The 21627-nt window shown below is 38.9% G+C and overlaps 1 protein-coding gene across 2 annotated transcripts; it reads left to right on the top strand.

The window, feature by feature from the left end:
- Positions 1–9915: 9915 nt before the first annotated feature.
- LOC103425368 (uncharacterized) lies at positions 9916–16322 on the top strand. Of its 2 annotated transcripts, none has more exons than XM_029093840.2 (10): positions 9916–10098; positions 10448–11364; positions 11560–11637; positions 12124–12367; positions 13442–13692; positions 13805–14005; positions 14138–14233; positions 14338–14439; positions 14576–14930; positions 16137–16322. In XM_029093840.2, exons 2-10 carry the CDS (start codon positions 10462–10464, stop codon positions 16166–16168), a joined length of 2262 nt encoding a protein of 753 aa, XP_028949673.1. In that variant the 5' UTR covers positions 9916–10098; positions 10448–10461; the 3' UTR covers positions 16169–16322. The 2 variants fall into 2 exon arrangements, with proteins under 2 accessions (XP_028949673.1, XP_028949674.1); XM_029093841.2 differs by having other exon boundaries at positions 9955–10275.
- The last annotated feature ends 5305 nt before the right edge of the window (positions 16323–21627 follow it).

The raw sequence follows: 21627 nt of genomic DNA on the forward strand, positions 1-21627 counted from the left end.
CCTCTAGAGATGTTGACTCGACATCTGTTAAGTATGTCTATCATTACAGGCATGTTTGCAACTGGTATATGATCTCGTCACTTTAACTAGATCAGAAGAATGCGTTTGCAGCAACATTCTGAAAGCTAGAATTCATCGCACTTGCTTATCACACTTGTGCGGTATGGGGATCGAGATGAGACAAAGTGGGCAATGTCCATGCAAATTCGAGTCGTTCTCCAATAACGTTGACGTTCTTATCTCCCCTTAATTGCGGGAAAACTGTCTCATTAAAGTGACAACCTATAAATGAACGGTAAAGAGATCACATGCAAGGGCTCTAAGAGAGCTAGTGTGAAGGAGAATCATAATCGACAAAGATTCACATCCTTCTTTGAAGACCCATATTTGTACATTACGGCACAGCAACTTGGTACATGGAATGCACATCCAAATGCGTAAATACGAAAATCATTAGGTTCATACCCAATAACCAACTGTAACGTCAAATAGGTTGTGTAACATCCTACATCGCCCAGGGGAGTGGATCATGTAAGCCTTATATGTATGCCTTATATGTATGTTCACATCTCTACCTAGCACGAGGCCTTTTAGGAGCTCACTGGCTTTGGGTTCCGTAGGAACTATGAAGTTAAGCGAGTTCGCTTGAGAGCGATCTCATGATGGGTGATCTATTGGGAAGTTCTCGTGTGAGTTCCCAGAAACAAAATCGTGAGGGTGTGGTCAGGACCCAAAGCGGACAATATCGTGCTATGGTGGAGTCGAGCCCAGGATGTGGTGTGGACCTGGGCCGGGATGTGACAATTTGGTCTCATAGCCAATCCTTGGCTGGAAGTATGCCGACGAGGACGTCGGGCCCCTGAAGGGGTGGATTGTAACATCCCACATCGCCAGGGGAGTGGATCATGTAAGCTTTATATGTATATTCTCATCTCTACCTAACATGAAGCCTTTTGGGAGCTCATTGGTTTTGGGTTCTGTAAGAACTCCGAAGTTAAGCAAGTTCGCTCGAGAGCAATCCCAGGATGGGTGACCCACTAGGAAGTTCTCGTGTGAGTTCCTAAAAACAAAATCATTAAAGCGTGGTCGGGGCCCAAAGCAGACAATATTGTGCTACGGTAGAGTCGAGCCTGATTTATGGTGGGGGCCTGGGTAGGGATGTGACAGGTTGGGTGGTAATGGGCCTCAAGGCGGACCAACATAACTGCGTACAAGATTGCATAGCCCTAGGCAGAAACCAAAAACTTGGTACGTTTACCAAAATTTGAGCGATCATTTACATTGCCCTTTATGATCGCTAGGTGAGGCTATTTGGGGTGAACATGAGAATTTGATGTTCAATTATAAATCCAAAATACATGCAATACTTTATCGAAAATCGTCGACATAAACTCTCTGGCATTATCCAGTCTCCCGAACTTTATGGGATAAGTAGGGTGGTGAACCCCTAATCGGCCAGGAGGTTTAGTAGCAATGTGTGTGGACAAACATGTGACCAGTTTATCGATTCATCAATCAAAACCATAAGTATTTTTATGGTACACATTTTGGTTAGATTAGTCCACATATATTCCCTTAAATCCACTGTGAAAAGAGAGTCGTTTCGTATCTTTGCAAGGGATGATATAAAAATCAAATTTCCCAAACGACCAGGCTTTGGCAAGTGTTCTTGTAGGCATAAGATTCTTACTTCGGGTAAGGAGATGCGTCGTAGCATCGTTGGTTGACCTAAGTGTCCCAAATGGTCGTGCGAAGACAAGTAAACTACTCGAATCACCCGGCTCTAAGCCAGCCACTTGTGGCATGTACCCTAGTTATGAGACAACCCATTAGCCCCAAATCAAAGCTTCAAGCTCATTTTTAGAAGTGGTACAAAGATATTTCACTCTTTTGCTTCGGTGGTTTCATTCGTGATCATTGTCCTCTCGAATATCCTTAAAAACTCAACGACAAGAAGAATTTAAGGTCCCTTAAATGGTGATGCAGTACATTCATACAACGATGAGCGTGCCAATGCTCTTAATTAGGTTGGATAGACCTACAGTCGTTGTTAGAGATGTGATTTAGGTATAAAGTTAACGTGTGTAGTATCACATTTATCCAGAAACCTAACTTCCCCACATTCCTACCTAATCACGCTTCGAGCATGATGCCACACCTTGGCAAGTCATGATTCTACCACACGCTTCGAGCATGCCCTTTAATGCATCCATGTCGAAGTAGGGCATCACCGTTAGGTAGGTTTTGACCGAACTGGGTTAAGCCATTCGGTAGACTCCAGCTGAACCGGGTCCATGCATTTCTCTCACATTTGTGGTAATAATCAGATCCGAGAATTTGGTAAACTTCTGCTTTCTACATTGTTGCTTCAAGAGCGAGTTAGAAACATGGAAGGATGAGAAAAGTATTCTTCAGTCAAAATTCGATCGGATTTATAAACTTCATAAATGTACTCATTCATAGACATAATCATGTTGTGCTTCAGGCAATGTCTTGTATCCCACATAAAGTGGTTTCTATTAAAAACATCCAAATAAGGGAAATCGAACTTGTGATGGTTCGACAATCCATCAAATTGGAGGGAACAAAATTGTTATTGGTGCTATGGGAATGAACATCCATAAGCATCAAAGTTAGAACATTAGAGTTCTAAGACATGGCTTTCATGAAAAACATCGGGTTTTCATGAGTGTATTGTTTTATGAAAACTTTAGGTTTCAAAGGCACTAAATTTGAAACTACAGATTCAATTTAGTTTATGAACGTTTAAAAGAGAGGTTCATGCAAGAACACATAATGCAATATGCTGATTTAAGTGTAGTAAATTTGAGTTTCTTCGGGAACTCAAGTGTGAGAGCTTCATTACTATGAAAGTATGTCAACGGTTCAAAGTATAAAAATAAATTATTGAATCGTTAATGTCCAAAAGTGATCTTCATGTCAATAATTTTGGATTAATTATCAGATTTGTTTGTACCATACTTAGGGCCTCCGTATTTAGACCTCGTATAAATACTCGGGGGACTCAAAGGTAATCATGTAATAAATGAAGGGATAAATATATAATAAGTGAGGAGCCCTTATTCTATAAAATGACTTCTCACTCTCCTCATTAAGGGGAGGTCAAGTTTTAGGCCATGGGAAGAAGGCACACAGAAAATAGGCTAGAGAGCACACTGCATCTAGCCTTCTTGTATATTCACCATTCAGAGTGAAACAATATCAACATCAGTGTGGACGTAGCTCAAACATTGGGGTGAACCACGATACATCTTGTGTTCTTTACCTTTTTGCAGATTCACTATCAGATTTACGTTGTTCCAAACCCTTCCGGTTTTGTGCATCAACAAGATTAATGGACTACAAGTCACTTTTAATTAATTCAATAGATTGAGACCAAATGTCACAGCCCGTCCCGGGATTCTTTATATCAGGGACGTAAAATGACGGAATTACCCTTGACGGGTATGAAGGTATGTGTGTGTGTGATATATTATTTGGACTAAATACACATATTTCATAAGCTTTTGGAAAATAATTTAAGTTGGATTAAAATTGGTTTGTAATTTATGTGGTTAGGGAGTTAGAAAAAGAAATGGATGGTGATGGCTTGAGATGGACCACACACATAGACACGGTCAACCCTTTCTCTCTCTCTCCCCCGTGCTCTCTCCCTCTCCTCTCTGTTTCAGTCACTCTCTCCCTCTCGAAACCGTACGGACGAGACCAAATACCCTCGAACTTTCACGGATCGACGCCAAAAAGGTAAGGTTCTTTCTCATTTCGACCTCCTCAGTCGTTTGGTACTAGTTTTAGAACGAGAAACCTTCGAAATCACGTGAAACCCGAACCCCATTTTTATGTCACTGTTCATGCATTCGTGATATGTTGATTTTCAGGGAATTCTAAGCTTATAGTGAGCTTAGTGAGGTCCTAAGGAAGCTCGGAGTGCTTCGTTTGAAGGTTTTGGACGTCAGGATCATTGAGTTCGAAATTGGCCGGTTTCTTGGAATTTCTCCGATGAGATTTCGTAGTTTTTATAGCCTTAAAGTAGTGTAACGTGAAACTACATGCTTAGGGCTTCATTTTGATATAAAATACGAAGAAAATGGTTGAGAAATGACGGAGAATAAGGAGATTGAAAAATCTCCAGTTTTCCGGCCACCGGAAAAACCAGTCCGGCGAGCCCGAGGTAAGAGATGCACGTGGGGGGCGCGTGGACCCGTGTCTGTCCAGGCGCATGGGGGCGCGTGCAGCCTCAGAAAAATTTTCTAAAAATTTATCGACGTCCGTGACGTCAAGTAGGTCAATGTGGTATATTCATATACCCAATTTGAGCATCGTATGAGAAGTTATTACGAATTGTCAGTTATGTGCTTTAATTAACGTTTTAATAGTTGTTTCGCATATAGGTGACACCTATCTCAAGGACGAGCGCATCCAGGGACGTCACGAGGGTTATGACCCATCGACTTACCAGTGAGTGGGCAGTATTTCTGTTTATACCTATATACTATTGATATTTTTCCCATAAATTGAGTTTAAATGAAAGTATGTTTTAAAATGCCATGCATGCATATTGTGAATTATATGAATTGATATTTGATGCATATATATATGTGAATTAGTGTTGTGGACGCACATGTGAGTTTTATGTTATTCATGTGAATTATTGATGATGTGAATTGTGTTGAGAGCTCATAACCTGCACCCCTGGTATTAGTGCTTATAGTATTCACCGCACCGCATGCTCACCTTGGATCCAAGTAGGTGCATGTCGTACAGACCATAAGAGGGTTCCGACATGCTAGTTGTACAGATCACTAGAGGTGGTTCCGACTGGTAGGTGACATTAGATTATGCGCGCAAATGATTGATGAGAGAAGCACTAGAGCGTATTATTTCACCATTCTTGTCGTACAGACTACTTCAGGTAGTTTCGACTTATGTGCAGAGTAGCACCGTACAGGTCATCGTGGTGACTCCGGCTGGATTGGATATTGAGCTATAGAATTAACCGTACAGGACCAACTGCAGGGTCTCCGGTTGTTTCCTTATATCGCCTATTATATTGATGCATCCATATTCTATCATTGACATCATTGCATGGCATACTTGCTGGATTTTGGTAAAGATTAATGTTTTGAGAGATTTGATCAAATATTATGCTATTATGTTATTTTCTGGGAAAGTATACAGGTTTTACGGCGAGGGGTTAGAAATGTTTTAAATGAAATGTTTTGGAAAAACTTTGGTTTTACTGACCCATTCAATTTTGTTTTGCGCCCCTCCAGGTTCTAGTTAGCAGCGTTGGTGGCCCACGAGGATCCCCACAGTGTACTGACAGACTACATAAATGTAGGACTCACATACGGGTGTTGTAATCTAGTTATGTTCCTACTTGACTGCACCTAGTTCTTAGGCTCTGAATATGTGTGTTTCACACTTAAACTCACTCTAGCATGCTAGTTGGATATTACTGCTAGTAGTTGGTTTTTATTCCTTCGTATTTCTCATATCTTTTGCTTTCGCATCGCACTTTTGGTTACGTCATGCTCACGTGACGGCCAGCACGCCTTGATTCTTGGATCGAGCCGTGTCACCAAACGGGGTCGATCATAGAAGCAAAAATAATGCTAAAATAATAGCATTGGGTTGAAAATACCATAGCTCAAAATTTGGGTTGAGTGCCATAAGCATTGGGCACGGGTGTGGCTGCAATAGCAACCAATGGGGTGGCTTCAGGCCACGGGCCGAGTGACAGGAGCCAGCAGCCAAGGCCATAGCGCCGGGGTAGGCCCAGATGTGAAATCCCATCCTCAAAATTTCACTATTCATTATGTATCTCATTATTACAAACGACTGAGTACATGCGTAATGAAAATTGGAACTTGGAACCAGAAAGATTTTACAAAACAAGTATCAATCATTTTATTCATAGTAGAGGGAAAAGATAATATCACTAAATATAAAATATTATTGATAGAATAAAATAATAATAAATTTAAAAAGAGAGGAAGTGGGGAGAACCATCGAGAAAAGGGAAAAAATGAGAAAATGAGGAAAAAGTAGGAAAGCTGAACAGAGAGGGGAATCCTCCTCCTTGTGAAGGAACAAGTTATAGCAGAGCACCTCCGTTCCTTTTTCTGAGTAATAGAGATAGGAAATCTGCTTCATGCCTCCTTGTCTGCAATCAGATTAGAAGAAAGGGATTGAGGTTGATCCAAACCATCAGGCAAAAGCGCGATTTCATTTGCCAAACCTATGGCATGCTAATTATCAGTAAAGATTCTCATATTTTCTTTAGTTTTTCCATAGCTACTTTATATTACGTTTGTAGAACTCATCAGGTCATCTTCTGGTGGTTTATATACATATGTATATCCGCAAAGATGCACGACTTTTAGACTTTAATTGGAGATCAGTTCGATTGCACATGTGATAAGAGTGAAGGTATATGACTGTTTATACTAAATATTGCTTCTGATCTTTGATATAGCTTTATATAGTAGTGGACTCGAGTAGGTTGTTAACATATATTTTGTCTCTTACTACTTTTATGCAGTATTAGATTATATGCCCTGGACAAACCAATGCTCTCTCAACTTTACAGATGCCTATTTTAACATATGAAACAATTGGACATCTTGGGTATAAATGTTTAAAAGGCATATATGGTAATTGTCCTATGTATGAAATATCTATTAAGGTCTCCATTTGTTTAACATTATCAAACTTGTTGCACATGTTTGTAGTTGGAACGATTATATATGTATAAAACCTGAAAGGGATGGAATTGTTTCTTATTAAGGATACTCTCTGTGTGTGTGTGTATATATGTATATATTTATTTTCTATTGAACTTACTTGTATCACTGGAATTCATATTATGCCTTGCCATAACTGAAGGCATGATTCAGTGAACTATGAATGGCTTAATCCCTTTAGGGTACGTAGGCAGTCTAACGAGGAGGTTAGATGCAGTCATAAAGTATATGAAAATTACTATGCGAATTGATGCTTGAGTTATGCTTTGTACATATCCCAGAGGTGAGGTATGTTAGATATATGGATACTTAGTGACGTCACGTGTCGATCCTGGACATATGTTGGGATCGGGGCCTGACACCAGAGGCTTACGGGTGCGAGGGAAACCCCAGCTACAACTGGGTTTCTGGTTTGGGTCGAATGCGAGCACAGGTCAAGCCCAGCAAAATGATGGCCTTCGGGTTTATGCGTGCAATGACTAAGCCCAGCCGCATGGGCTGCCTGACTGAGGCGCGGGTTGTGGTAATGGCAGAGCCCAGTAGTAAACTGTTAGCATGGGCCGTGGTGAAAAGGGACCAGCCCAGCATGCGCTGGTATGGGTTGGGGCTGTAAGACCGTGGTAAAGAAACCAAACCAAGCACAGGACCTGGTTGTCCACATTGTGCAGTGAAGCCCAAAGGCTTCGGCAAAGGTCCGAGACGTCAAATGATGTCGTGTCAATGAGGGTTTCCACACGGCTAGGCTTCATGCCAGCATGGTGGTCCTTGTGGTGGTGCCACGACGGTGGTGCCGCAAAGTCCCAATATCCTTTTTTTTTTGAAATTGTTAGGGTTCTACAAACCTTAGATCTGCTTCTAATTTATGAATATACTTTGACTCACAATTCCACATAGCAATTTAATTGCGTAATGCATGAAACAAATATATAAAACATATACAATATATATATATATATATATATATATATATATCGGAAGGTAAATATAAATGTAGGGGTTCATGCATCATGAGAAATGTTTTCATGCTTCATGGTCGTTTCAAATATCTTCCTTTATTTTAAGCTACCTGATTGGTAGAAAACTACAAAAACCTTTGAATTTGTAGAAGATCCTTCTCAGAAAGTCGGAATTGCATCTCTAATGCGTTGTATCACGTTCAACACAGAAAAATTAAATCGAATCAATAGCATGTAGATCAATTCAATAAAATAATAGATTAATCATAAAAAGAATGATTAAAAACGTAATCTCCCCTGATTGAAGAATAAATTCTCTTGTTAGCGCAGCGTCAAGATCGTGCTAATAATGTGTTTTAGGCATAATTTATTGAACGATTACGAAGCCCATAGAGAGAGAGAGAGGGAGAGAGAAAGGTGCGGCACAGAGAGAAAAAAGAGAGATGTGTAATTGTGAGGTGTGTTATATTACACCCCATTGTGCCTTAATTTATAGTAGTAGGGAAGGTTAATTCCTTACCCTTTTAGGATTACAACTCTTAATAGGTAATCAACTCCAAATAGAAATAGAAGAGATATTCCTATATACACTAGGATTTACACAATCACATTCCTAATCTAATAGGACTCAACAGAGATAAGTTTCTAACAAACACATGCAAGATCAATTGCTAATTCTTTAATTTGCTAATTGAGTTGCTACCTTAGTTGGAGTTACGTTTTTTCTATGTGGCACAACATATCTAACTTTGCTAACTTCCCTTAGAAATGCTCTAACTAGGAGGATATATAAAACACTTGTATAAAGTCCTTGTGTATTGTGTCGCGATCTCGGAGCGAAGACTGCGGAAGAATGTTGAGTAATGCATTTTGGCGAGAAGTTAGTGGAAGGGTGCTTTTAGTACATGCATCAAAGGTTTGCATAATAGACCTCCATCTCCATGTGGTACTTGGAGAACCTTCTCCAACCACTTTGTCGGCATTCCGCCATTGCCCACCACCTTTCTTCACTCCTTATTCCTCCCTTATATTTTCGTTATCTCCTCTTTTGTCAAAACTAAGTAGTAAAAAATTTGTGTTAACGTTCAAAATTTGCAAGTCAAACCCAGATGAATCTAGGTGGAAACGAACAAACTTTAAACCTAACAATCAAAGATATATAACTCTTGGTGGCCTTTAGGATTTGGGCTGAAATTTAAATAGACAAAGATGTAAGTGGTTCACCCCACAAAACCTAAACTACGTCCATAGTTGCTAGAATTCAATTGATTGTACAATGAGCATTTAATGTGCCACTCTACGTGGACTAGCTCACTAACATTTTTTTACCTGTCAACAACATTCGGCAGTGAAGTGACTGATATCCAGTTAAATGCATGTCGGCCTAGAATAAAGTAGCATATTCCTCTCGGTCGACCTCAATTACTTAACCTAATCTACCTAAGGGTCGTTCCGACACACTGTGTCCCATCTTGGGTCTTCAACGTTAACCCCAAGTCGCCATGTGGCTTGAATGACATTTGAGTAGGCCTCTCTCTAAAAATCCGTGTCATGAAGTTGTCAGTCTACTCACGTGTTCTCCGATCGGCATTTAAGGCCTATCCTGGTCGGCTGGCATCCAGGTCGATATGCGGGGATCTCGGCCATGTCCTTCCCTAGGCTTCTGAACCTTTTGGGCTTATGTCCCTTGGGCTTTTTCAAGGCCTTATTCTAACTTGGTGTTCCTTAATGGGCACAAAAGTGTCAATAATTTGTGTCATTTTTCTTCATGATATTATGCATAGATCAAATATATCATCTTAAATATTTCTACGCACAAATTGTCAAAATTAAAAACAAAAACAAAATAGCTTTTAGCTTTTGAAAGAAGTAAAACGAAAATTGTTTATTTCAATACCCAATGATCAATATTATAGTATGAAAAATATTAAAGAGACTATATTTTTAAAAATCCAATCATCAATTGACACAATATAATTTATGAATTATAGTTCATATAGATGATTTCTCCAACATCACTCATATAATAAACTTAGATTTGATCGAATTTGGAGTGCACAGTGACATTTTAAGCGTCAAACTGTGAAGACAGCTTCTTTAAAAATTGCCACTTGAATGTGGTTCGTGGTTTTAAAGAGTAACCATGGTTATTGCCGTGATGTATATAAAGTAACCATGGTTGTTGCCGTGATGATACCATTTCATTTGTTTTATAATGTACTACCGTGATGTATTGCAGCTATAGCCACGATTCTTTGTGCTACTACCTGCAAACCCCGACTCCAGAGAAAAAGCAAGATTTTCAAAACCCTAATCCCCAAATGGCCAGCTATTCCAAACCCTAATTTCTGCGATTCAGTTCATCCAGGAAAAAGGTCACTTTCTCTATCTCTCTCTCCCTCTCTCTCCCCTTCCTTTTGCTTCAGATAAACTTAAATCTAAAGAGTATGCGTGTTTTTTTGGTGGTATGCGTATTGGTGGGTTTGAAGTGAAATGGAAGTTCTTAAGCTTTCAATGCTGCTCAGATTGTGACTTAGATGTTAACATTTTTGGTAACAACATGCTTAATTTTTCCCGAACGTTTTTTGTTTTCTCATTTGAACGAATCGAACAATTTTCGATCTTCCAAGCTTATAATTACTGCTCTTAATTAGATATTGTAGTCTGATTTGCTTACTGATGTTGTTTTTTTCTTTCTTTCTTTCCTTGTTAAATTTTTTGAAGTTTGTTAGTAGATCATGAGGACCAAACAACCGTGCAGGGGAAGAGGAAGGCCACGGAAAACGCCAAATGTGGTGAGTGAAAGAGTGGTGAGTGAGAGGGTGGTCAGCGAGCGAGTGGTCAATGAGAACGAAAACGCATTCTTGAATTTTGTAAATCACAATACTCACAATGTTGAAGAAGGAAATATTCTTGAGTGTTATGAATCTAGTCGCGAAGACCGTGACGATGAGGAATTTAACCCTGAAATGGAGATTGATTCAGCTAGTAATTCTACTTCAATCGGGAGCGACTGGTCAGGTGGGGATCAAGACGGGGATCAAGATGTGAGCTCTGTGGATAAGGCAGTGCAAAAATTGCTTAAGTATGTTGAAGAAAGCCGCCAGAGGGAAAAATCGTCCAAGAAGATTGGTCGTGCGCAAACTAAGCAATTGACAGGCTTGGGTTCTTGGAGTAGATTCCCGAATGAGGAAGAGGCGCCTTCTCATAATCGTCCGCAAACTAAGGCATTGACAGGCACGGGTTCTTGGAGTAGATCTAGGAATGAGCAAGAGGCGCCTTCTCATAATCCTGCACAAACTAAGGCATTGACAGGCTTGGGATCTTGGAGTATATCTCGGGATGATCAAGAAGCACCGTCTCATAATCGTGCACAAAATAAGGCATTGACAAGCTTGGGTTCTTGGAATAGATTCTCGAGTGAGCAAGGGGCGCCTTCTCATAATCCTGTGCAAACCACGCCATTGCCAGGCTTGGGTTCTTCAAGTAGATTTCGGAATGGGCAAGAGACACCTTCTCATGATCGCGCGGAAACTACACCATTGGCAGGCTTGAGTTCCTGGATTAGTTTTGAGAATCAGCAAGAGGCTCCTTCTCATGTCCCTCACTTTAACAAGAAAGAATTGAGTGCTTCCCTGGCGGTATGTTTGAAACTTTATAGTTGGTTTCTGTCGTAAACTTTTGGTTCTACAGTTTTAGGTGTAGTCCTTTTTACTTTCATTTTACAACAATGAACGTGATTTTCCTACCAGATATTTTTCCATGGGAACTTATCTAACCAGATTATGCTTAATGTGATTGAACTTACTTTTGTTCTCAAATTATTCACCTTTTAGGTTATTAAGAGGGTTATGGAAATGGACGCATCTGTACCTTTCAACACTCCTGTGGATCCAGTTGCTATGAGAATGCCTGTGAGTCTTTCTATATGCATATTTTCGTAATGCTTATCGTAATGCATATTTTTACAATGCCCGTGTCAAGGATACCAAAAACTCCTGCATTAAAAGCCTCAAAAGCATTTAACAATTGGTCAGAAACACAGTGTATTCTTGTATTAATAGATGTGCAAGTTATTGTACATCTGGGTTCTTATCCTGTTTTGGACATTTTGTAGAATATCATGTATTCAAAACAGATTGACAAAGCTTTTATCCTGAGTGTAAGGTCTTGAGATTAATTCATAAGTTGGAACTATTGGGATGTTCTTAATTGTTTATTTGATATTATTACATACAGACCCGCAACGTGACATGGCTATTTAACATGTCATATGTGTTCTCAAATGCGTTTCTATCTTTATTTCACAATTCCTCTCTTTCTTTGTCTCTTATTGTGTTATCATGTACTTTGTTTTGTTTTTCCTTTCTTGGGTGTGGGGGTGGTTGTGGCTGGAACAGGATTACTTTGATGTCATAGATACACCAATGGATTTTGGAACAATATGCAACCATCTTCAAAATGGTACTAAATATATGAACTCAGAGGATGTGTTCAGGGACGTCCAATACATTTGGAAGAACTGCTGCACCTATTACAATGAGGGTAACTTTGTTTTGGACCTTATGAAGCGGGTGAAGGAGAAATTCATGACATATTGGACAGAAGCTGGTTTGTGCAGTAAAGAACCAGGACCAAGAAGTGGTAAGGGTTTCACGTTACTTTTATTCTGTTAATTTTTCTAGTCGTCCTGCAGTATTTTAAAACATGAAAGCACAAGACATGGCATTTTGATGCCCTGTATGGAAGGGTGTAGGGGCATAAGCCTTATAATTATAATAACAAAACTATAACAATTATGTTATGGTTAAAAACGTCAACTATCATTCAACATATGAATCAGCCAATCTGGTACAATTCAACAAGACCCTCTTTGTTATTCTTGGTGATAAAAATTTTACTCGGTAGCCAGTTAAGCATAAAATAAACTTAATGGATGTCATTTATGCAATTATACAATGTTGGTCATTTTATTTGTCATTTATGCAATCTCTTTGCTGTAAATGTATATGTTTTCTATGAGTGGGCACAAGTATGCATAAGATTGAATGCTTTACATCAATTGGTAAGCAAAGTTAACAAGATTTTAGTGTCGTTTGGTTTGTTGTACAGGTACTGGGTGATGGAATGCTCCTGTATGCTAATGCAGTAGTTTTAAAGACTTAATTGGTTGGTTAATTGGGTTAATGCATAGGATTACTAGGTTTTCGTTTTATGGGTTGAAATGTGAAAAGATCCATGCCTGCATGCATAATTAATTACGAACAAAAAGATTAAATTATAGACTGTAGAACATTTGAATTGGCAGTTCAGCATATGTTTCAACCGAGTTCTCAAGGTATAAAATCATTAGCTATGAGGTATCCTTTAGTTTTTCACCTTTTATTTTTATTTCTTTTTTCATATATTATAGATTTTTATCCATTCTGTTTTGACATTTAAGAACACTTTCCTATAAATAAATAGTTAATAATATTTGACCGCTGATTGGTAGAGAATGGATTGGATTGACAGGTGATCCCGAGGTAGAGGTAGGAGAAAGATTCCAGATTATGCATTTCACACATACATTGCCTGTGGTGATTGTGCTTTGATAAATCTTTTAATTGCCCATTACGTTGTATTGTGAGGATGAGGCATGCATAGTGTGTGGTTCACCATCGGTGTAGGTTACTTCTGCTTTCATTTTTGTTAGATTTTGATTAATTTCTTTTTTAGTGTTAAAAAGCTCTAATGTGGAGAAAAGGAGGACACGAGGGCCCACCGTTAACCGTATACTAGATCAAGTTCCTTTTGGGGGAAGACTTGAAGTCACTTGGAGGAACCGGAGAGCTGTAGGTGAAAGCTCCAAATTGTTCAAATCAGCATGTACAGCCCTGGTTAGGCAAACCCGGGAGATACCCCTGCAGGTCAAGTCGTGGAAGAGTATCCCTATTGATATTAAAAAGAAGGCATTTGAGCGTATCTTGGTTAGTAATACAACAAAAGATTTGGAAGTAGTTCACACTATGTACCAATTAATTTTCCCTCAAATCCTTTTGTATGCGTACTGTATAATATTTCTTCATATATGTTTCTCAGAAGCGCTTCAAAGTTGAAGATCACATGAGATGGGTGTTGGAACAGATTCATAGATCCTACCACAGTTATCGGCGTTACCTCAAGAGGTTGTGGTATGATACATGTGGGACAATTGAGGAAGCACGGCAAAACATACCACCAAGTGTCGCTGAGGATGATTGGCAGTATCTTACAGACTTGTGGAGCTCACCTGAATGGAAGGTATAACCAAATGTTGCATATTTTAGAAGACAACGAGGGAAAAAGTCAAGTTATTTTTCTCTATGTTTCTCTCAGTTCCTCTACTCTTTCCTAATTCTATTTTTATACATACATTGTCTTCCTTAAATGTAGGCATGGAGTAAGAAAAACAAGGAGAATGGTTTCAAAGAAAATAACTTAATTCACACTTGTGGCTCCAAGAGTTTCTCGCAAATCTACGAGGAAGAGGTATGACCTGTATTGTCCAGTGAATATTGTGTTTAAATATTAAGGGATATTTTGCTGAGTTGCTCGCAATTTTTTTTTTTCTTTTGTATTCGGTTCAATGATAGAGAAAGAAGACTGGAAATGACCCTGGTCGCATACGTCTATGGGAACTCACCCATTTGCGGTCTGATGGAAAAGCTGCCCATCCAGCTGCAGAGGAGGCATTGGTATGTATACTGATTCCAAAAATTAAATTAAAAATGCAAGCATACCTAACTTTTAGTTATGTATGTTGAGTTCGGTATACTTTTGTTTTTCTTTTGTTCTTATATTTCACTTAGTTGTTCCATTTTCTGAATCCAGTCAAAGCTCAAGGCACTTTATGCTGAAGTGTCTGCGGGGAACTTGCATATGACTGAAGACGAGATTTATGAAAAGGTTTTTGGACCTGAGCGTCCGCAGAGGGAACGTGGTATAACCTCCAAAGAGTTATGGGGTGAACTCAGAAAGCAACTTGACGAATCAAAGCAGCGACAAGAGGAGTCGGAACAAAGATGTGTTGCTGAGGTACAGGGTTTAAAAGAGCAACTTGGTAGAGTTGAGGGTTTGTTTTCAGAGCAAATGAATCGGTTTGAAGGTTTACTAGTACAGTTGGCGAGTCAAGTTAGTTCTCCTGTGCAGACAGAGAGGCCTACTGTAAATCCACCCTCCCAAAGAGGTATGCATTTTTTAATACTTACTTTCCAGGAAGTATCTATATGGTTGACCAAAAAAAGAATTGGCTATATGGTGTCCAGAAAAAAAAAGGAATTACAATCTTTTCATACTTTACATTGAAGTATGGCTCATTTGCATTGAGAATTCTATTTGTTTCTTGGTTGGTAAAGTATGAGTCGGACACCACTATAAGTGTTTCATAATTCTTCACTGATGATAAAAATTCAGTGAAGGTTGAGTTAGTATGCTGTTCTATTTCACGACCTCCATGTCATAAGAAATGCCTTTGTTTTTTGTAAAATGTTGTGGCTTTGTACCATGGTTCTATGTGTTTAAGGACCTGAAGTTCTGGGACTTAAGAGGTTCCATCCCAACGTTTAGGTACATGTTACTTATAGTCCTGTTAATGAAGATATAGGTTCCGTAAAGAACACACCATCCTACTTGGGTAAATATGCAGTGTGTGGAATCAATGAGAATGGCGACAGTAGGTGTCATTTTCATCATTTGCCACTCTTTGTTACCTCTTGTGTGATTAAAAGTGGAAATTTTTCAGCACTTGATTTGGTTTAACTAATACCATAAGTTTGCAACATCGTATAATGTTACTGCGTACCCAAATACTTTTTCCTGCATCTCCATAGTGAACATTTGCTGCTGTGTTTGCTCTTTGTTGTCCTTACCACTGCAACTCCCTAGTGAAATCATACTTGCCTATGTGTTTTTCCCATTTCATTCCTCATCTTAATAAATTTTTGCAGTCATTTAATTTTCCATTAGTTTCTAAAGCGACATGTAGATAGCGGTGCATACATCTTGGTGACCCTCTTTGGCTTGAGGAGTTGCTTTAGGGATGGCACAATACCAGAAGCATAGATTTAACTTTATAAACAAAAATTTGAAGCAAACAAAATAAAAGGAGATTGCATTTTTGAATGCCTTTTGCCTCACCTATATTAGATGCCTATTTTATAACTGCATACATACAACGCGTTTTTATTGAGTAGTGGAAATGTAATAGTTTGAACAGGGTCCTTGTTCATCGAAGATAAATTCACCGTCGGAGTTGCACTGTACTCAACTTTATCTCTGAGATTGCTCTTAGTTGAATGCCTTTCAGTCCAGTTCGTCCAGGATATGTTTTGGTACTCAATTTATTTAGTGTTGGAGGTTGTAACAGCCACTGTTTTTTGTTCTCCTTTTTCAGGGCGGCCGCGGACTGTCCGACCTAGAAGATGAAGTCCACATCAGCTATATTTGTGTATTGTATCTCCATTAAGAACCTGACAGTAATTTATTTGTTACTTTCAATGGCCCAAACGTGTCGTGTGAATTACGTGGATAAATGTTGAATTTGTAACTCACGTACTTGTATCAATGGATCGTTGCGGTAGTTTCTCGTGTTTTCTTTCTTTATGACACCAGGGTTTTATAAAGTGGAGCGCAGTGGCGTTTTAGGACAGTCGATTTCACTTAGTGTGATAAGGCATTATTGTTAATGTATGACACCGAGAGTTTTTTAGTTAAGAATGCTTATTTATTTCAATCACCTCCAAAAATGGTAGGAATAGATAGGATATGTTTCTTTTATGTCCAAGGGAACATTGCTTTTCAGAAGCTTCAACTCGTAGAGGACGAGCTGATTTGCTATCTTCATTCACGACTATTGGTTAAGGACATGATTAACTGTATCATGAATTTGAGTGTGTTGCGGAGAGGGTTTAACATTGTTCACGGGAGTCTAACTTAAGGCTTTCTACTTCCAAGTGAATATTATAACTAGATTATAGTTCCAAGTGAATAATATAACTAGATTATAGTGTTAAGTGATATCGTTAACTTAAAATTTGGATTAATGAAAATATGACTGGCAATCAAAACTCATCTTGTTTGGCTGAAAATACTTTTTTTTTTTTGGTCAAACGATAGATTTTGTTAGATTAGATGTTAGGTTACCCACGTCGTCATGTAAGGACTCAACATTTTTTCACCACTATGGTAAAGAGCCACCTGCATTGAAAATACTAATTTAAATCAGTAAATGAAACTTAAAAATCGTCATTTGATCTCACTTTTCTCCCTGTAACTCAAAACTCGCATTTTTACTCCATGAAACTCAAAATTCGCTCTACATTGCGTTGTTTATGTTTTTTTTTTTTAAAGACGCCTTGTTTATGTTTTTTTAAAATAAGTTCATCCATTCAAAATTTATAATTGATAATATGTCAAATTTTCCCTAAAATAAATAAATAGTAAAAAAGAACAAAAGAACCATCTTCTCTCTTGATTAGCCACCGTTATTAAGAACATAAGAAACAACGAATGAGAAAGGATGAATGTATGAACAACGATTAGAGAGAGAAAAGGGATAGAGAGGGGTCGGAGAGATGAAACACAGGAAATGTCATGGCCCGATTCCGACATACGTTCAGGATTGACGCGCGACCGTAGACTATAAGGGAATGCCAAGAATACAACTGAAATACTGAACTGAAATTTTACAATATTTACCATAGGGCCAAGACATGCCCGTAGGTTCCCAAAAAAAAGTCCAAAGAAAGTATAAGGAAAGATATAGGGGTAACCTAATCACTCCAAGCTCTCTAAACTCTGTTTGCTACCCCAAAGCTCCACGTATCAACTAAAACCTGCACAACGCCCCCTACATCGTGGGAATGGTGCACTGGGCAAACAACAACCTGGATAAGTCGCGAAGCTCGTGTGAGTGATAATAATGCAACGTATGTGATAATAATAAAAACAATACATCGATCACGATTTATAAACATCAAATATAAAATCATATTTTATGAAATCATAATCAAGCCACTGAAAATCCCGAATGAATCACACAGACATCCATCGACATATCTGAAACAAATCACAAAGGTTCACAATCAATAACTCATGCAATGTGCCAAAATGCAGGGCTAGAGCGACACAGTTCGGCTGAAGCCCACATCTCTAAAGCTTTCTCAATTTAGACCCAATCCAACGAATCAACGAAGTCAAGAATGTGATTTCCGACCACTCAACAAAATCCAACAACATCGGGTTCTGAACCACTCAACGGAACCAAAATACCAAGTGAGACTCCGGACCACTCAACGAAATTACGGAGTATAAGGGATTTCGGACCTCTCAACGGAATCCAAGTGGATACGATTCCGGACCACTCAACAGAATCGCGGAGTACAATGGATATCGGACCACTTCGCGGAATCCAAAGCAGGATACGATTTCGAACCGCTCAACAGAATCGCAGAGTACAAGGGATTCCAAATCACTCAACGGAATCCAGACGAAGTAGGGAACCGGACCACTCAACGAACCCCAGTAGGACTCAGTTCCGGATCACTCAACGGAACTGAGCAGAAGTCCAAGAAACATAACCACGACTTGAAGAAGCAAGACATGAATAAAGTTGCTCAATTTATAAAGGCTCAACGAATGAAACAAAGCACAAGTTACACAATTTAGAACGGCTCAACAATGGAAAAATGAAATAAGAAACGGGATATGAAGCAAGTTTTGAAGCAACAAATCCCCATGTCAAAGGGTTAACAGTCCACTACTAGCCCTCACATTTCACAAACAGTTCACATGCATTTCAAATCATATTTAACAAATATTTCCAATCTATAAGTCAAATCACATTTAATAAAAATAGATCGATGGCTAAATATAAAATAACAATTTAATATAAAACATAGTTCTAAATCATGCCGTATCCACAAAGAATACTAGCACGGAGTTTTCAGGGTAATAACCAGATCACATGTATTAAAGTCACTCACCTGGAGTTCGCGTTACGACTCCCAAGCACGAATATCAAGGCGTCACGAACGATCGTCGCCTAAAACAAGTATCAAATCACGTTTCAAAATTTTATAGCTAGAACACGTAATCGTAGTTTGTACACGTCATCTAGGATATTTTAGAATGATTTGAGACCGGTTGACCAAAAGTCAACCGTTGGTCAAAGGTTAACGGTAGGGTCTAGGGCTGGGTTCGGTTTAAAACGATTCGGTTTTTTGCCAAAATTGAAACCGAACCGAAATTTTGGTTCAGTTCTGTTTGGTTCTTTTTTTTTCGGTTCGATTTTTTTCGGTTTTGATTTTTTCCGGTTCGGGTTTCGGTTTTTTCGGTTTTTTTTTTTTCAAAAAATGATGTAAATAATGGAAGGAGCTTACCTATCAACCTCCCAATTCTCATATATCAGAGAATTGAGAGCCTCAAAATCCTGAATATATTCAAGCATTTCAACTACTTATGATCAAGCAAATACATAAACATATATACTTCAAGGAAATGTACAGGATTCGAAATTCTAAAACTTTAAAATTTGCAAAATCATGAAATAATTCAACAAATTACCTGATGCAGATCGAAACAAAAAAAAAAGCAAATGGGTTCGTCTAAATGCCATAATCGGACTCCAATATCACATGCCCAGTGCCCACATTCAAATTCATAGTCAAGTCCACAATAGATCTAGAAAATTCCAAAACATATTCAGAGAAAAATACAAACTTTTCCACCTTAAATTACATAAATTTCAAATGGGTAACCATAAAATTAAAAACCCATAAACTGAAAAATAAATAAAACCCACAACCTTTGCTGCAGCGATATCGCAGTGATCGTCGCAAGCTCTTACAATTCCTCTTTTCGTCGGGTCTCGAAATGGGCGAGGGAAAATCATTGTTTGGAAGAAAGAATCCGCGAGGAGGACAAGAGAAGACTAGAGAGAGTGATTTGGAGGAAGAAAGGAAGGAGAGGGAGAGAGAGAGACTGAGGAAGCAAGCAGAGAGGAAGCAGCGGCGGGGAGAGAGAGCGAGTGTTTGAGTCTCAAACTTTGAGATCTGAAAATGAAATGGGAGTGGGACACTGAGACGGCTAGGGTTTTAAGCTTAAGAAATTTTATAAAGCATTCAATATAAGAAACCTATAAATACCATACTAGTACAATTATAACAACACAAAGCCTACAGTTAAGTTGGCTTGCAGCACCTAAACCCAACCTGCAGGTCAGGGGTTCAAACCCTGACGCTAACATATTTTTTAGTATATATATATATATATATTTTTTTTTTCGATTCGGTTCGGTCCGGTTCAGTTTCCGGACCTCAAAAACCAAAACTGAACCAGCCAGATTCAGTTCGGTTTGGTTTGCCAGTTTCGGTTCGGTTTTTTCGACCTCGGTTCGGTTTTTTCGGCCTCGGTTCTGTTTGGTTTTCGGTTTTTTTCGGTTTTCGGTGATTTGAACCCACCCCTAGTAGGGTCCACAACTCTGCATAACTCGATCCAGAAGATCCGCACATTGAATTTTCAATCCGTAACTTCCTAAGGTCCAAATTATGCCTCTAGAACAACATACTAAAATTTCATCACGATCCGACGGTCGAATCTCCACCAATTGCAAATTCAAGTGGCGGTTATATTCATACTATATTCAAATAATCGAACCACATCAAATGGATATCAAATCTGAAATCAGGACATTGAATTTAACTTAAAAAGGCAATGTCGGCCCATTGACCACGCGCCACTGCAGGTGGCGGTTTCCGACAAACGAAAACCACATATTCCAACCAACTCCAAAATTCACCAAATTTTACAAACATGTAGAGCTCAATGAGGGAAACATTTTTCACACCTGGCCGAAGTCCAATTCAGTCGGGAAACACCTGAAATCACCCTCAATCCATCGGAAACCCTAGAATTGGGTGTTCTCCAATTCGTTAAATCCGCAACTCTGCCGTCCCCAAACTTGTTTGGGCTTTGTTCTTGGTCTCAAGAGAAGTCATTTGGTGTTGGTGATCGATGGAATTACCTTCAAATATGGTGGATCGCCGCCGTGCACCCTGCGATGTCGTCATTGTAATTCTTGCAAAACCAAGGCAAAAAAACTCTCAGATTTTTTATGGAAATGGGAGAAGGGAGGTTGGGGATCAGTTTACAGGTGGTAGATCAGTGCAATTCACCATAAAAACCAATGAAAGTCGTCAGAATTGGCTACCCAGAACCGGGTCGGGTCACGTAGGAAAACGGGTCAAAGGGGGATCTGATTCCTTCATTCTCTCATCCCTCATTTCCCCTCCTTGCTTTCTCTTCTGATTAGGCAATCCCCCTCTCATTTCTCTCATTTCTCTTCTCTTCTTCCCGTCACAACCACACACGTATCTTCATCACACTCATTTCTGCTCCAACAAAGAAAGGAAGGGTCAAAATGACCAAAATGCCCTTGACTTTGTTCGTTTATATCTCATTTGTTATAACTCCGTTTCACGAACGTTTTTCTCCTATGAGCTCGTATCGAGACTTACTATCCGAAAATGTAAAGAAATCTGGAAAATCATGAAAGGATAAAATACGTTTGCGAAAATTCCGTTTAGTTCATTAAGGGTGTTTCGTCCTTTTACTCATCGAAAAAAAACTATACGCCGTAAATACAAAAGCGTCGAAACTACAAATACGAATACGAAATACAAAATTCGTAATTTTAAACTGTGAAATCCAGGGACGAGATTTCACAGGAGATGCTTTTGCTATTTTTCTTACTTTTTCTTTATTTAATCTGTTATACAACATTTTGAAAATTAAATTTTCTTTTGCTTTTATGTTTCTATATATGTGGCACCATTTCATTAAATATGTGAACTTATGTCACGTCAGCCATTAATAGGCTCTAATTA

Source organism: Malus domestica, chromosome 15, assembly GCF_042453785.1.
Source record: "Malus domestica chromosome 15, GDT2T_hap1".
Lineage (NCBI taxonomy): Eukaryota > Viridiplantae > Streptophyta > Magnoliopsida > Rosales > Rosaceae > Malus > Malus domestica.

Bases quoted from the DNA above. Each gene is read 5' to 3' on its own strand.
- LOC103425368 (XM_029093840.2), top strand. From the start codon at position 10,462: ATGAGGACCAAACAACCGTGCAGGGGAAGAGGAAGGCCACGGAAAACG. The intron at 12,368-13,441 runs GTAAGGGTTTCA...TTTCTTTTTTAG, and splicing joins AGAACCAGGACCAAGAAGTG to TGTTAAAAAGCTCTAATGTG. The intron at 14,006-14,137 runs GTATAACCAAAT...CCTTAAATGTAG, and splicing joins GGAGCTCACCTGAATGGAAG to GCATGGAGTAAGAAAAACAA.